At 43.3% G+C, this 15,295-nt stretch overlaps 1 protein-coding gene across 10 annotated transcripts in view; it reads right to left on the bottom strand.

The window, feature by feature from the left end:
- Positions 1-15,295, bottom strand: part of LOC139155837 (serine/threonine-protein kinase TAO2) — a 54,811-nt gene that overhangs the window by 17,012 nt on the left and 22,504 nt on the right. For 6 of the 10 annotated variants that reach the window (XM_070731156.1, XM_070731151.1, XM_070731152.1 and 3 more), the window contains 4 exons: positions 13,208-13,444; positions 10,576-10,704; positions 9,058-9,261; positions 4,767-7,064 (listed from right to left, as the gene is read on the bottom strand). In XM_070731156.1, the coding sequence (XP_070587257.1) occupies positions 4,944-7,064; positions 9,058-9,261; positions 10,576-10,704; positions 13,208-13,444 (2,691 nt within the window). In that variant the 3' untranslated portion in view covers positions 4,767-4,943. The other 4 variants (XM_070731157.1, XM_070731158.1, XM_070731159.1 and 1 more) reach the window with 2 other exon arrangements.

Here is a 15,295-nt window from a genome sequence, read left to right as displayed (position 1 = left end):
TCTGGATTAAAAAATTGACATCACTGCTGCTCCACATCATGTGCTAAATATAGATTGTAGGTGATATTCTCAACACCCATTGCCCAATGAGATGATGATGGCTCTTCATCCTCTATCCTACTCTGCAACAGAAAATATTCTTCATTCTCGGATCTATATTCAGGGCAGTAATATTTCCACATAATACCTTTTCAAGATTTAGCTCTATTGGGGGTAACTCCTGATCCACCTGCACTCACTTTAAAAATTCCTTTTAGGCCTTCTCTTCTAATCTAATCACTATTGAAATTCTTTTCAAAATACATATTGGAGAAGTGGAAGGAAGGATGGTGGAGCAGATTTCAGCATTAAGATGTCAAATTGACATTAAGATGTCAAATGGACATCCCATTTTGCCTAGCAAAACCCAAGATATCAATTTTTCAGTCATTGACAGAATAAACTCAGCTGATTTTGAGAGACAAGAGTCTGCAATAATGGCAATTATCTGTTCTCTTTCATTGTACAAATGTTATGATGGACACAAACATAATACATTTGACAAAATTGGACCTGCAAGTTACCCCAGGACAAACATCATAAATGGTTTTTAAATTTTGGAAAAGTTCAGTTCTTGGCTAGGCAAAGTTGGGTCTTCTATGACATGTGGACTTCAACTCCCAGAATTCCTAAGCTAATATGATTGGCTCAAGAATTCTGGGAGTTGAAGTCATAGAAGAGCCAACTTTGCCTACCCCTTGGGCTAGGCCTTTTAATGATTTATTCTTCTGTCAGCCAGGCTAAAAGTCTCTACAAACAATTCAGTAGAGAATTAGAACAGCCTACTAATTTAAAATAATTTGTGAAGAATGCTAACACCAGTTTTCCCAATTTGGTGTACTCTAGTTATGTGGACTACAGCCCCCATGATCCATGAAAAATTGGCCACATGGAAAACACAAAGGGAGGGAAATCATTCTGAGCAAAAATTGATGCAGGAATCCACCTGACTATCACAAAATGTGATGCAAGGAGTGGGGTTAGTCTAAATTACATGTTTTCCCCCCTTTACAAGCTATGTTTCCAATTATGGTGTGAGCTTTGGATATGAACTTTTGTGCTATCAAGAAAATGCTATTTTCTTTTTATTTAGACTGAGTCTAATTCACCCTTTCAAAGCTCATATTGATGAGCAAAATGTTTATTTCCTTACATTTCAGATGGCATCCCTTATATCAAAACCCATTCAATTATCTATAATTTATGCTATAAGAGTAATCTTTTCATGGCTGCAATCTTTCTTCACTCTTTGGACAACATTTAAAATGACCCCAAACTACAAATGATGGGGGGGGGGGGGATGTCTAGATCAGTGGTTCTCAACCTGGGGGTTGGGACCCCTTTGGGGTCAAATGACCATTTCACAAGGATCGCCTAAGACCATGGGAAAAGACAACACCTAAAGCTTCTATTCTGGCCTCTTGGAACATATTTTTACAATCTGACCAACCAGGCGTTTACAGTGGGGGTATTCCTCTGACCTTCCTGCCAATCAGCTTAAAGCTCTGTTGGGAGAATTGGTGCTAGACTTATGGTTGGAGGTCACCACAACACGAGGAACTGTATTAAGGGGTCGCGGCATAAGAAAGGTTGAGAACCTCTGGCTAGATTATACATTTTTTTCCCTGTGCATGTTATTTTAATTTACAACTTCATTAATGCCTCATAAATTTGAGAGGTCAGAAGGAGAGAAAAAGAGGTACAAAGAATTAAGGTAATAGTGGAATGTGGAAGGACAGACTCTACTTACACCCTCCAAATAATTTTACTTTTGGAAATCTAAAAGTACATCACTTGAGGATGTTTTTTGGCAGAGTGCATGCAAATAGATATATACTGTTTTTAATCTTAAATGCCTTATTTTCCTAAAAATCAAATCACATCAAACTCAAAATTCACAATACAGAGGTGGTAAATTGTGGTGCAGAATTTTTATTTTTTTTTCCTTCAAAATTTCACATGCATCCACAATAGGGAAGGGAGAAATAAATAAACCACAGAAGAATGTCCCCCCCCCACACACATGAAATGGGAGAAATAAATTAAAAATTATTTAACATTGTTTTTTTTAAATGTGAAGATAGAGGGGGGGAAACATAGTTCAAACACACAAAAAATGGGAATACAAAATACATTATTAAAATGAACAAAATAGAATCTAAATGAATGAAAACAAGCTTTGCCAAAAAAAAAGGTTAAAAGGAATGCTAAAAAATACACAAATCTATAGATGTTGCAAAACTTAAATAAATTAAAAAATCACAGGTGAACTAAAAAAGGGAGAAATACAAGGTATGTGCTTTATGCAAACATGGGACCAAAAGCCAGAATCAATGAATATGGAATTATATCTAAACACATCTGAAATGCATTGATGGGTGGGGTTGTAAATTGGGAGGAGGAAACTGGACTAACTACAACATGAGTGGATGTAAGAAACTAAAAAAAAAACACCATAAAAATTCACAGAAGTAACCATTTAAAAATATGCTACCAAAATAAATAAAAATGAAGACTTTCAAACTGATTTAACTCTATAAAACACGCTATGGTTTGCAGTTGATGAAGAACTCAGAAAGGCAGAAATCTTAGCCACTGCAAAGCCCATTTTCTTAATTAACTGCTAATGAAACAAACAGGATTTATTCTCAACATTGGAGAATTCAGGATCACTCTGTTTGTTGTCATTCACACAAACCTCCTGAGTGGATTAAAAAAAAACATAGATTCTGTGACGATGTATGTTTATATAGAATCTACTGGACTTTTGGTTTTGTTCCCCTATAAATAAATAAAACCTTGAAAGCTAGTTAACCAACAAAACAATGAATGCAAACTGAACTGGGATTCTAGACAGCAGCTTCCCCTTTAATCTTCAACAAAGTCATCCTAATGCAGAGGATTTCAGTAGGTCACAATTAAAATAGATTAAGATACTGGAGTTAAAAAGTGGCTGTGATAAGAGTTTAGTGCTTATCTGTTCAAAGTTAAAAAAGGAAAAACAGTGGGAGCCACACAGGAAAGCAGTACAAGCATCTGGGTTTTCCAGAACTCTCTAACCTGGCTTCTAAAAAATTGACCCCTCCCTCCCAGTGTGAAAGGGTCATTTGAGAAGCAAGCCACAGGTGAACTGGGGACAGGTATGATATCCTAACCAGTGAGACAGATGTTAACACCTATACTCTAAAACTTAAGGAAATGGTTCCTGGAAATGACAGGGTAGCAGAGTTTTTTAAAAGTATAAAAAGAGAAGAGGGGGACTGTGATATTATGAGGCAGCTACTCCATATGGAGCACCCCATTCCTTGGCAAATAAAACATAGTGGACCCTGGGAAAAATAAGAAAAATGGAGCATCATAGTTCAGAGATCCACCCTTGCACTAAAGAGATGGGCTAGGGCAGGGGTGTCAAATTTGCAGCCCGTGGGCCAGATGCGTCACTTGCTGGCCACACCCCTTCCCGGTTTAGAGAAAGGGGGAAAAAGTCCCGATATATCACATGATGCTGCTGTGACCCCGCAAGTTTGACATTCCTGGTCTAGAGTTTCCAGTTTTGTAAAAAATAAAATGAAAATGAAAAGGCTGCTCTCCTGCCTATAAGGCTTCAAACCACACTGGGGGAAGCCTTAAAAGGCAAAACAACTTTGTTTTTTATTTAAAGAGGCTGCTATGCCCTGGCTGCAGGAGACATTCATACAGAAACGTAAAATTTTCATATCTGGTCATTTTTCTTCTTTGACCAAAATGCCTAAACTAAAACAAATCACCGCAATGCCAAGCCATTTGTTTCAAATGCAAGCAAGTGGTTTTTCATTTAAAAAAGGAAGAAAGAAAAAAAAAAGCTACTGGATGGCCCATTATTGTTTTGAGTGGAAAAAATCTACAGCAATAAGCTGTCATTTTATGAATTTCTCCCATTTTCAGTCAAATTGTATTGTTTAAAAATTCTATCAGTGCCCCTTTCTTCCCTCCATTAAAAATTATATAAAGCTTATCAACCTACCCACAAATACAAATATGTACATTCAAGTTCAAACTTTTTTAAAAGGGGGATTGTTACAAATATGGTGAAAAATGATAAAATATATGTATGTGTGTGTAAACATGCACACACACACATACCAATGGTGGAAGTACATATGAACGGCGAAAGAATCACTTAAAAATAGGCAAACTCTCAGGAGCTGAAGGACTCGGTTTTTAAAAACATGTTTAATTTCTCAAGTTTTCATAAGGGGGTTCTTTTTCTGTGGCAGATGAAGAACTAGTGTATTTTAGCAGAAATCGGAATTCAATACTTTTCGGAAGGTAGAAATGGCTTGAAATGAAGACACTTATGTATCTCCTCGCTGTGCAAGAGATGGTGAAGATGGAAAAAGCAGCCATTACTGGATCTTTTAAATAGAGGTTACTGGAAAGAATTTTAAGAATGGAACATTATTCTTTTTTTTCTTTTTTTTGCCAAACCTGGAACTCACCGCATTATCCCAGGTGGGGGAAATAAGAAGTATTTGGTCTTCACAAATAGCTGACACAAAGGGTGATTCTTTCCTCGTTGACACAATGAACACAAGACAAAATCTCCTGTCCACATCCAATATATAAACAATCAGAGCTTGCACAAACATTTGGTTCTCCGCTCTGCTCATATTAAAGCTTCTTTTACCAAACACATCCTGCCCAGAGCCTCCTGGCAAGAAGACAGCAAAACACCAACAAACCTTGGAGGGAGGGAAAAAATGGCCTTGAGAGTAAATACTGGAAAAAAGTGCTTCTGGTCTGAATTCCAGAAGCTGGCCCGCTGCACAGAACATTGCCATCTCAGAGACAGGCAGTTTGACTGGAATGGCTTGTTTCACAATGTTAGGCAAGGTGGGTAGAAACCCAGGATATTGAGGGGGCTGTTATCTCCAGGGCTTCCTGACAGATGGGGACACGCGCACATGGCCACTGCTTCTATTCAACCGCCTCAACGGCCCACCGGAACGGCCCCTGCGCCTGGCCCCGCGTGCCACCAGGCAGGGGATACGGCTGGGCCTCTCCTCCTTCAGAACATACAAGCCCTTCAGGCAATGGAGCACAGAAGGGGGCAGCTGGGCGCAGATCACCTTGGTGAGGATCCTGTTGAGGGTACGGATGGGTTTGGCCAGGAGAGAGAGGATCCAGTGGCGCCAGGGGAGGGGAGGCTGCCGCTGGCGGGATAATACTGGGATACGACTCCGGAAGCTGCCTTTGTTTGTTTTGGGGAAGAGGCGGAAGAGCCCCTGCTCACTGACCAGCCCCAGGCGCTGCAGGATGCGGAAAACCGGTTGCGGGAGATGCAGGAGAGCCAAGAGCAAAACCCGGCGGGCGTGGCGGGGAAACCCTTTTAGGCTGTGCCTTGCCAGGGCGCCCAGGAGGTAAAGGGGCAGGAAAACCCAGGGGAAAGCTAAGAGGTAGGAGGCCAAAAGAATGACTGGGACATACAGGCGCCCCCTGTTGGCACTCAACGCCACCACCCCTACTGTCCCCCCCAATTTGATAAGAAGCAGAAAGGAGGACCCGGAGAGAAGGAAGACAGAGTGCAACAGGGTGTATGTAACCGCCAGGCCCACTAGGAATCCTTCAAGGGCCAGGAGGATGTCTTGAAAACTGCCCCCCTGGGCCCACAGAGCAGCGAGCAAAAGCAGGAGAGTGGGGGCGCAAGGATACGCAGAGACCAACAAGGCCAGAACCACACAGAGAACATGAGGCAAAACGGCCGCCACCGGAGAGGCCCCTGGGTGGGCTTTGCCAGCCCCCTCTTGGCTGTAGGGATCGTCGCCAGCCGGGCAGCCATCGCCTAAACCTCTCAAGGACCCCTCCTCTAGGATAGTGGGGAGAGACCGAGGGTACAAATCCTCATTGCACAGAAATGGTTCTAGTTCATCATCGGCTTCTTGGCCATCAGGCTCAGGGACCCCTGGCCGCCCCCAGATTGGCAGCAGAGGTTCAGCCGCATCCCCGCAGAGATCCATCTCTCCAAAAAAACTCTGGCCTATTAGACCTTCATCGGCCACTCCCTTGCCATAGAGTTCTTGCTGTTTGAGGCTTGCTACGGAATAGTCTAAAATCCAACCGTTGCTGCTCGAATCTAAGACATCGTCACCCTCCCCTTCAAGCCCCAGACACTCCTGCCTTTCCTCCAAAGCTGCTTCTTCCTGCCCATCTGGAGTTGTGTCTGCCATGCAGGGCCAATCTGCCTCCACCTCTCCATAATCTCTCATTTTTGACACCAAAGACTCTACGCCCTTCGGTGGCCACTCTTGGACATGAGGCTCAATATGCCCTGTGCTCAGCTGTGGAGTTTCCTCCTCTTGACTGCATTCCTGGACCGTCTGCTCATGACCGTCTAACTCAGACTTTAAAATGTCCTCCTGTGTATGCATCTCTAAAAGGTCTGGGTATTTTATTGCCAAGTTTACTAGCTCAGCGTCAACCTGAGTTGACTCCAAAACCTCTCCAACATGTGTAACATCACCCGGATCGTCACAAATACAATCTGACTCCAGGACATCCAACAGACACCCTCTTGGATCTAGTTCCTCAGTGTAGACACATTCCATACCTGCTAGATGCTCCTGATCCCCTGCCACACTGTCACCAGGACCGTGCCCACCCAAAGGGTCGTCTCCGGAGCCTAGACTTCCAGCCTCATCTCTGTCCATTTCTGTCACCCCTGGGTGCCCCTGACCTGACTCCAGAATTCCCACAACCTGCCCTTCCGGGCACAACTGGCAGCAAGGTGGCGTGTAGGTAGCACCTACTTTGAGGCTTTTAGGCTGCTGCCGGACCTCCATGGCATGCTTCTGGCGCAGTTCCTGTTCGCGGCGTTTATTGTACTCCAGCTGGTTTGACAGCTCAGTTTGGTGTTGCAGGCGGGTAAGCTCTGTCCGGGTACGCTGGACAGTGTGGAGGTGACGGAATTCCAACTCCTGGGTGGACTCATGCTGGCGCAGCAACATGGCGCACTCCAGGTCCTTCTGTGTTTGTTTCTTGTTCAGTTCCTGGAAATTTGGGGGGGGGGGGAGAGAGAGCAGAGTCAGAACATCATGTTCCATGGCTCCCATGTATATGAAATGCACAGCACTTTCCTTTTATCCAGTGAATATCCTCTTTTGATGGCCCAGCAACAGCCACCAGCTGTTTTTCATTGTCCTTAGTATTCTATCTGTGCAAGTGATCCATATGAGAGCTGGTACTATCAACCACTACATCCCTCTGGACCATCTAGGGATTGGTCTCCTTTCTCTAGGGTTGAGTTTAATTGGTGTTGGCAGGGAGATCAAGCCCAAGACTTTTGACACGCGGGGTGGACTAGACCTCAATGTGCCTCACACGAGCATCTAAATGAGACTGCATCAGATATCACGATTATGATCTCCAACTGCATGTCTTGACTTAGGGCTGATCAAGTGATTGTCACAAGCTTTTCTTCCAGTCCTTCAGGCTGTGTGGATCTGGATGGGTAGAAACACCCAACCCTGAGAAGACCGAGTTGTTTTGGGCATGTGGACTACCCAGACCTGGAGAGATTCTATCTTTAGTCTTGAAAGGGTTAATGTTTCCCTCTTCAGGACTGCTGCCACAATTTGAGGATCTTTGTGAACACACAACTCCTGCTCAAACAGCTGATGGCAGTTGTGGCCAGGAATACATTTGTTTAGGAAGCTGCCCTGACCAATAGACTCCCAGGTGCAATTAAAGGTGATGCTTTTCTCTCTTTCTTTTAAAAAAACTCTCCTTTCCATAACCTTTAACTGGGTGAAATGGTGCTTTAGGCAACAATTTATGAACCGAGGGTCCCTCAAATGGATTGATTTTTTATTATTTTTATTATTAATTAGATTTGTATGCTGCCCCTCTCCGAAGACTTGAACTAATGTGTCCAAAATCTGGGACCCATAATCTCCATGGAACTGAAATTTAGTGAATTTTATGAAACACTTTATGACATCATAATGATCATAAACCAGTTTATGACATAATACACGTCATAAAATATTTCCTGTGCTGATGTCTGAGCTGTACAGTTCAACATGGGCAGTTTTTCCAGTGAAGACGCCACACGAGACCCTCTGTCATTCAGGAATCTGGTAAGGAAACACTTCTGAAAGGAAGACCCAGTGGGTCACTGCTTGTCTAGTTATTACCTATAACTACTAAAAACAGAGCTTTGCCGGCAGACCTGGGGCCATTGAGCCACAGTACTCTGCTCCGGCCTAGAACTGATGAATGTTTTATAGTGATATTGTTATTATGGTTTTATTATGGGGTTTTACTATTATTTATTGTTATTATGGTTTTATTATGAGGTTTTACTATTATTTATTGTTATTATGGTTTTATTATGTATGCCACCCAGAGTCCAACGAATTAACTGAAGTCCTCGATGGTATTGTGGATTGTCTGCACATACCAAGGCTGGCACTGTCAACATGGTTTGGTTCCCACTGATGTAGACACTGTTATGCAATGGGACCAAAGAGTGTGGGCTTTTCCTGCTGTGGAGCCCCCACCCTCTTCTAAAATCACCCCCCCCAGGATTCATTCAACCTGGCTTAATTTAATCCACCTCTTAAAACCTGGCTGTTTTTCATGCCTTGGATTAAAGTCGATGGCAGATTCTTTTTAACTAATTTGCTTAGAGGCTGTGCTATTTTTCCTCGGAACAGTTTATGTATGGTTTTGTATTATAATATTTTAAATTGTTTCCTATTACAGCCTGTCGAGAGCTGCTCTGGAATTGGGTGGCCTAACTTAATTTAACTAGTGGGACTTAATTAATAAACAAGTCATAAAGAGCTTGCAAAGGCAGGCATTCACGTAACTGTTCATTATGACAACTCTTTCCGGAGAGATACGGTTGGAGAAAGGGGCGCACAATTTAGCCTGCCCAACACACCCACCCTTCAGAGTACACTTCCTGCAGTTTTGATTTTCAAGGCCAGACAGACCCTCCCCTCCTGCTCCCATCAGGCTCCCATTACTGGTCCCCACCTCCCGCAGTAAGTCCTGGTCCAAGTTATGGCGTGCCAGCAACATCTTGCGCTTGTACTGCCGGCATTGCAGCTCAAAGTACTGCCGCTGGCGCCGCAAAAGGTTGGCCTCTTCCTCGGCCTGATAATGTTGCATGTTCTCTTTTTGTCTCAGCAACCATTCCTGCTTTTCCCGCTTGGGTGTGCTCTGGTTCTCCTGCAGCTCCTGCAAAAGGAATAACATGAAAAAAGTGAACACTCCTTCGACGACACACGGGGCAGCATGTTCACAAATGGCAATGACCAAGTTCATCTGACAGTCTTAACGCGCGATTCAGTATACCGTTGAATTATGATTAACGTGAAGTGCAAATTTAGATCTGGGGAAGTATAGACATCGCTCCTCCAACATTTGTGTACAAGACTGGAAAAGACTGGGTAGATTCCTCCAAATGGGGTCATTCAAGGGTTTTGGAATACAGGTTTCATTATCTCTAGCTCACACATCAAGACATACAGTAGTCCCTCGCTATACCGCGCTTCACCTACTGCGGCTTCACTTCATCGCGGGTTTCTGAGGAAGTCGATCGGCAGATTTAAACAGCCCGCCGAACTCGATCGGCAGGTTTTTTTAAAAAAAAAATATATCTAAAATTGTAAATACTGTATTTAAATACTATATCTAAAATAAATACTGTGTGGGAAGGGTTTATAAACACTTAAAACAATGAAAACTTACCAAACAATTACAATATAAATACTTAAATAAGTACTATCAGTCGATAAATTCCCCATTGCAGATTTCAGCTATCGCGGCCAGGTGTGGAACGTAACACCAGCGATAGGTGAGGGAGTACTGTATATTGAGGAACGCTATCTTGGTAAACGTTTTGTGGCTGGAGATTAATCGGCAAAAAATTCCAAAAGAATATGTATAAATTATACCTCTGAGCAAATTTTCATTTCCTTTTAAATATACACCTTTTTGTTTATATTCTGGAGCAACAACAAACACTGGGGACACAAAACCCTGACTTTCAACAACCTGAGTTATGTGTTTGCTTAGTGAATAAAAATCCTTATCGTGTCATTCTCAGGGAAACAACCCTTATGATATTTTCTTTCTCTTCAAAGATACAGGCTGCATATCATTATAGACACTGACAGGATGACAGCATAAAATTTCACTTGGTTATTCCTATTCCTTTTAGGATATGTTATTTTCTACATATCCCTAAAAATTAGTGAAATGTCTTATTTTATCTTCCCTTAAAGAAGGAATTTGCATCAATAGATATGAAGTAAAAAAAATCCAAAGTAGAGAACAAATTGTGCCTAGAATTGCTAGATGTTGGGTGGCATGTAAATTTAACTCATCATCTTCATCGTCATCACCACCATTACCATAATTTCTGGAAGGCCTCATAGTCACAGGCACAGCGGCAAAAGGAACTTTGAAAAGTGAGCTGCCAAACTAGTGTGGGCTAATTAACTTTCAGCTTCCTGCTGCTATGATTCGCCACCTTTCAAATCAGGATACCTCTTTCAGCTGCTCCTTCCGTAACTTATATTGGCGCTTCTGTGATTCAAGTAAGTTGCCCAGTTCCTTCTTCTGTTGGCCCAAGATATGTTGCTGAAACTTCTTCTCTTCGGCAAGAGCAGCTTTTGCCTGCGGAAGCGGGAGGAGTGGTCAGGGTCACCGATCATGGGAGAGAAACATCACCCAAGGGAATGGGGGGAAACTAGACAATACAGCGATCCCTCGATTTTCGCGGGTTCAAACTTCACGCAACGCTATACCACGGTTTTTCAAAAAATATTAATTAAAAATACTCCGCGGTTTTTTTTCTATACCACGGTTTTTCAAAAAATATTAATTAAAAAATACTCCGTGGTTTTTTTTCTATACCATGGTTTTCCAAAAAATATTAATTAAAAAATACTCCGCGGTTTTTTTTCTATACCACGGTTTTTCCAAAAAATATTAATTAAAAAATACTCCGCGGTTTTTTTTCTATACCACGATTTAAAAAAAAAATTAATTAAAAAATACTCCGCGGTTTTTTTTCTATACCACGGTTTTTCAAAAAATATTAATTAAAAAATACTCCGCGGGTTTTTTTCTATACCACGGTTTAAAAAAAATATTAATTAAAAAATACTCCGCGGTTTTTTTTCTATACCACGTTTTTTCAAAAAATATTAATTAAAAAATACTCCGCGGTTTTTTTTCTATACCACGGTTTTTCAAAAAATAATTAAAAAATACTCCGCGGGTTTTTTTCTATACCACGGTTTTTCAAAAAATATTAATTAAAAAATACTCCGCGGGTTTTTTTCTATACCACGGTTTTTCCCACCCGATGATGTCATACGTCATCCCCAAGAGTCACTTCTCTCTCTCTTTCTCTTCTGTCATTCTCTGCTTCAATCATTTTCTCATTTCTCTTTTTTCTCCCTTTTTCTATCATTTTTCTCTCTCTCTCTACCTTCCACTCTCCCCCCTCTTACTCTCTCTCTCTCTCTCCCTCTCGGTGAGAACGCCTGCCCCCACCTCTCCTGCAGCCCCCTCGCTGATAGCTGGGACGAAAGTGCTCTCAGCTAAGGGACTGTGAGAGGGGCGAGGCAGGCATTCTCAAAGCGCTCAGAGCGGCTACCGGCCGAATGAGGAGGATGAGAAGCCGTAGCCGCCAGCGCTGCTGCAGGAGGACCCGTGTCCGAAGAAAGCTGGTGAGAGGGGTGGATCGGGCGGGAGGGCGGTAGCGGCGAGGGGGCCGGAGGTGCTGGGGGGGCGGGGCAGCCGACATTCAAAACAATCTTTGCCGGCCTCCGCACTTTCGTCGCTCCCCGCCCCCAACTTCAAGCCCTTGCCCAGCCTTGGAAAAAGGGTGCGCATGCGCAGATGGTGTTTTACTTCCGCACCGCTACTTCGCGGAAAATCGATTTTCGCGGGAGGTCTTGGAACGTAACCCCCGCGAAAATCGAGGGAACACTGTAATGCACAAGTAACTAATATCTTTAAACCATCCTTTAGAGCAGAGGTCACAAAACTCCAGCCCGTTGGAAAGCAGGACACTGAAGGGGGGGGGGAATTGTGCACAAAGCTTCATTTGTGTTCTTGCAGGATTTAGTTACACATGTGAAATCATCCCCCCAGAAACCACCAAAGCCCCCTCCTCCATCAATTCGTTGAATCAAAAAGGGTGGGGACCCCTGCTTTAGAAAGAAATAGGATTCCTAGTATGGGAAAGTGTACAATTTTGACCTCTGGCAAGAAATGGCGAACCACAGTGGAATGAAGAGCTGGTGAGTAGATTGTCTTTTTGTAATTCCTCTCTGGACAAAGAAAGGACTTGGGATTGCCCACAAGTGCACCAGAGAGTTTGGTCCTCAGGAGGAGACAGCAACACTGCAATTTGCTCAACCCACAGTTGGGGCTTTTAAGGGCAGTGCGTTTGCATATTTCTTTTTCTAATCACTTTTGGAAATTGCTTTGTTGACTGCCATTCAGCTATTAGGAACCTTCTGATTGACACATTTTACAACACTGGATGAGTTTCCTTCAATCCTTAATGAAAAAAGTTTGAAATACAAGTTTAAGTACTTGAAAAAAATCTTTCAGAATAAACAGGGAAAGGTTGTTCACTTTGGAAAGTTGCACGTTAATGAGGGGCCAAGATAGATTTAAAATAAAATTTGGGAATGAAAGAATCCTCCCTGTGGGAAAATTATTTTGTTTTGAGTTCTCCCAAAAATTATAATGAGGAACACTTAAATTTGAGTAACTAACATAAGATGAAGCAAAATATTTTAACATGGGATACATTGAAAGATTGCGTTGCCAATGTCAATATTACAACTGTCTGCTCTAATTAGACTGTTTCAAGACTGAGCTGAAAGTGTATTTAAAAATGACAGCTACAAGAATGATATGAAAATAGATATCCCGGATATACAAAAGAAACTGGCTGACGTCTTAATAATTAAAAAGGGTATTATACTAAGAGTAATTTTCTTATACTCAATTTAGAAAGCTTTGAAGAATTTTGTAGAGGGGGCAAAGAAAATATGAAAAGGAGTAAAGTTGTAAGACAGTGATGGTGAACCTTATAGACACCGAGTGCCCAATTTGTAGTTTCTATCCCTTTGGCCAAGTGATCTTCCATCCTCACCTCTTTCTCAAAAATAGCCTGATGCTTCTTGGCCAGTTTTTCAGCCTCAGCCGAGAAGTTGTTGCGGTGGGCCTCAAGCTCTTTGTCAAGGCGCAGCTGGTGCTCATCCAGCTCAGCCCGCAGTTTGTTCTCCAAAGCCAGCAACTGTTTCTGATGTTGACGCCGCATCCGTTTGTAGCCGCTCATCTGATCCCGCAGTGCTGAGTCTTGCTCATGCTCCTGGATTTGGCGAGTCACCTGAAAGGAAGGAACGGAAAAGAGGAGGAAGAGAGAAACAGGGAAAAAAATCGAATTTAATCCCAAACTGTGGTATGTAGACAACCCCATTCATGGGTTTATTATGGAACTAATCCTTCCGTGGGGCAAGAGGAACAATACACAGAAGTGTTGTGCACAACCAGATCTGAAGCAGGCAAGGATCTCATGACCCGGTGTGAGCACCTTCTCCCTCCCTCTTGGCTCATCCTTCAAGAATCTTACCTTTTCCTAGATTTGCATGGTGCTTTCCAGGCAAGGAGGCAGTGATGGCAAACCTTTTTTGGTTCGAGTACCAAAAGGGGGAGGTGTGGGTGTGCTAGCATGCGTGCATGTGCCCACACCCCTCCCCTCCCACTACGCATGTGCAGCCCCACTCAGCCCTCGCACAAGCGCACCGGCCTTTCTGAAGCCTGGTAGGCAGTGGTGGGTGCATACCAGTGTGGTGCGGAGCGCCACATCATTAGGAACGCACGGATGAAATTTTTCCCTGGTGTTTCCGTGTCAGAAGAAGCCCTCCAGCCCGCCCGTCTTCATCTGAGGCACAGCTGAGAAGTTCTTTCTCAGGAGATGCCGGGGAAAAAAAATCACTGAAAATTGCATGAGTGGGTTCATATTGATGCGGCACTCCATATCACAATGGTAAGAACCCACCACTGCTGGTAGGTGAAAAAAAAGAATGCACAAACGGGCAAACCGGAAGTGTGTTTTTCCAAACTTCAGGTTTGTCCGCTGGGGCATTTTCTTTGCCTCCGGGGTTTCAGGGAAGTTTCCTTCAAGTGACTGGAGGATGAAATGGCCTTTCCCAAGGCCGAAAATCAGCTGGCGGAGCTGAAATATGGAAAAGTCTCGTGCGCCCTCCCATGGGGCTCTGTGTGCAGCCTGTGGCACATGTGCCATACGTTCGTCATCACAGGACTAAGGCAATGATGACAAACGTTTTTCCCCTCTGGTGTCGAATGTGCACACGCGCGACTGCTCACACACATAATGCAATCCCTCTCCTGCATTCCCGCCCCTGAACATGCACACGCGATACCCCCGACCATGTTTTGGCCTTTTATCCCGAAACAGTGGTGGGAGTGGGAAACAGCTTCTTTCCCCAAAGGGAGCTGGGAGGAGGTGGTGGTGGAAAGCCTTGCATGCCCAATCAGTGCTGGGGGGGGCGGAATTTACACAGATCTGGGAAGGCAGAGGCTGCAGAAAGTGACGAGAAAGCTTGAGCTTAAAATCAGCTGGCCGTCTGGGGGCCCTTGCACATACGCAATGTAGCTGAGCTGGTCAACGGCTCGCGTGCCACTTGTAGCACTCATGCCATAAGTTCACCATCACGGGGCCAGGATAACAGGAGACAGGGAAGCAGCGGGCAGTTTTCCACTACCATTTGCACTGTGCCAGACTAAGAAATGGCACAGCTTGTTGACGGGGCCTCCAAAAAGTAGAAAAAGAGCACCCACACTGGATCCGATCTATGTACCCTTGTGCACTTCAGATCCAACTAGAGCAGGACTCTAGTGCACAAAAAGTCCTACGATGGTAAAGAGATTTAACAGATTTTCATTCAAGGTAACTGTGTTTAGATCAGCAAATGAAGGTGTAAAATAGAAAGAGGAACATTTGTCACTACCAATTCACAGTACAGTAATGAGAAATAATGTAACTCAGAAAAAGAAACACAGAGAGATAGAAACAAGGTAATCAAAAAGCGTAGTTTACAATAAAATTAGAAAACTAAATAGAATAAAACATGGATAGGCTGTAAGGAACAAGGTCTAGCAGAACAACTGGCATATATGTTAATCGTTAGAGGCTTAAGTTCTGATACCAAAGTAA

This window comes from Erythrolamprus reginae, unplaced genomic scaffold (genome assembly GCF_031021105.1).
Source record: "Erythrolamprus reginae isolate rEryReg1 unplaced genomic scaffold, rEryReg1.hap1 H_7, whole genome shotgun sequence".
NCBI lineage: Eukaryota > Metazoa > Chordata > Lepidosauria > Squamata > Dipsadidae > Erythrolamprus > Erythrolamprus reginae.
The sequence above is the reverse complement of the archived record's forward strand: the minus strand, read 5'-3'. Positions and strand labels throughout refer to the sequence as shown.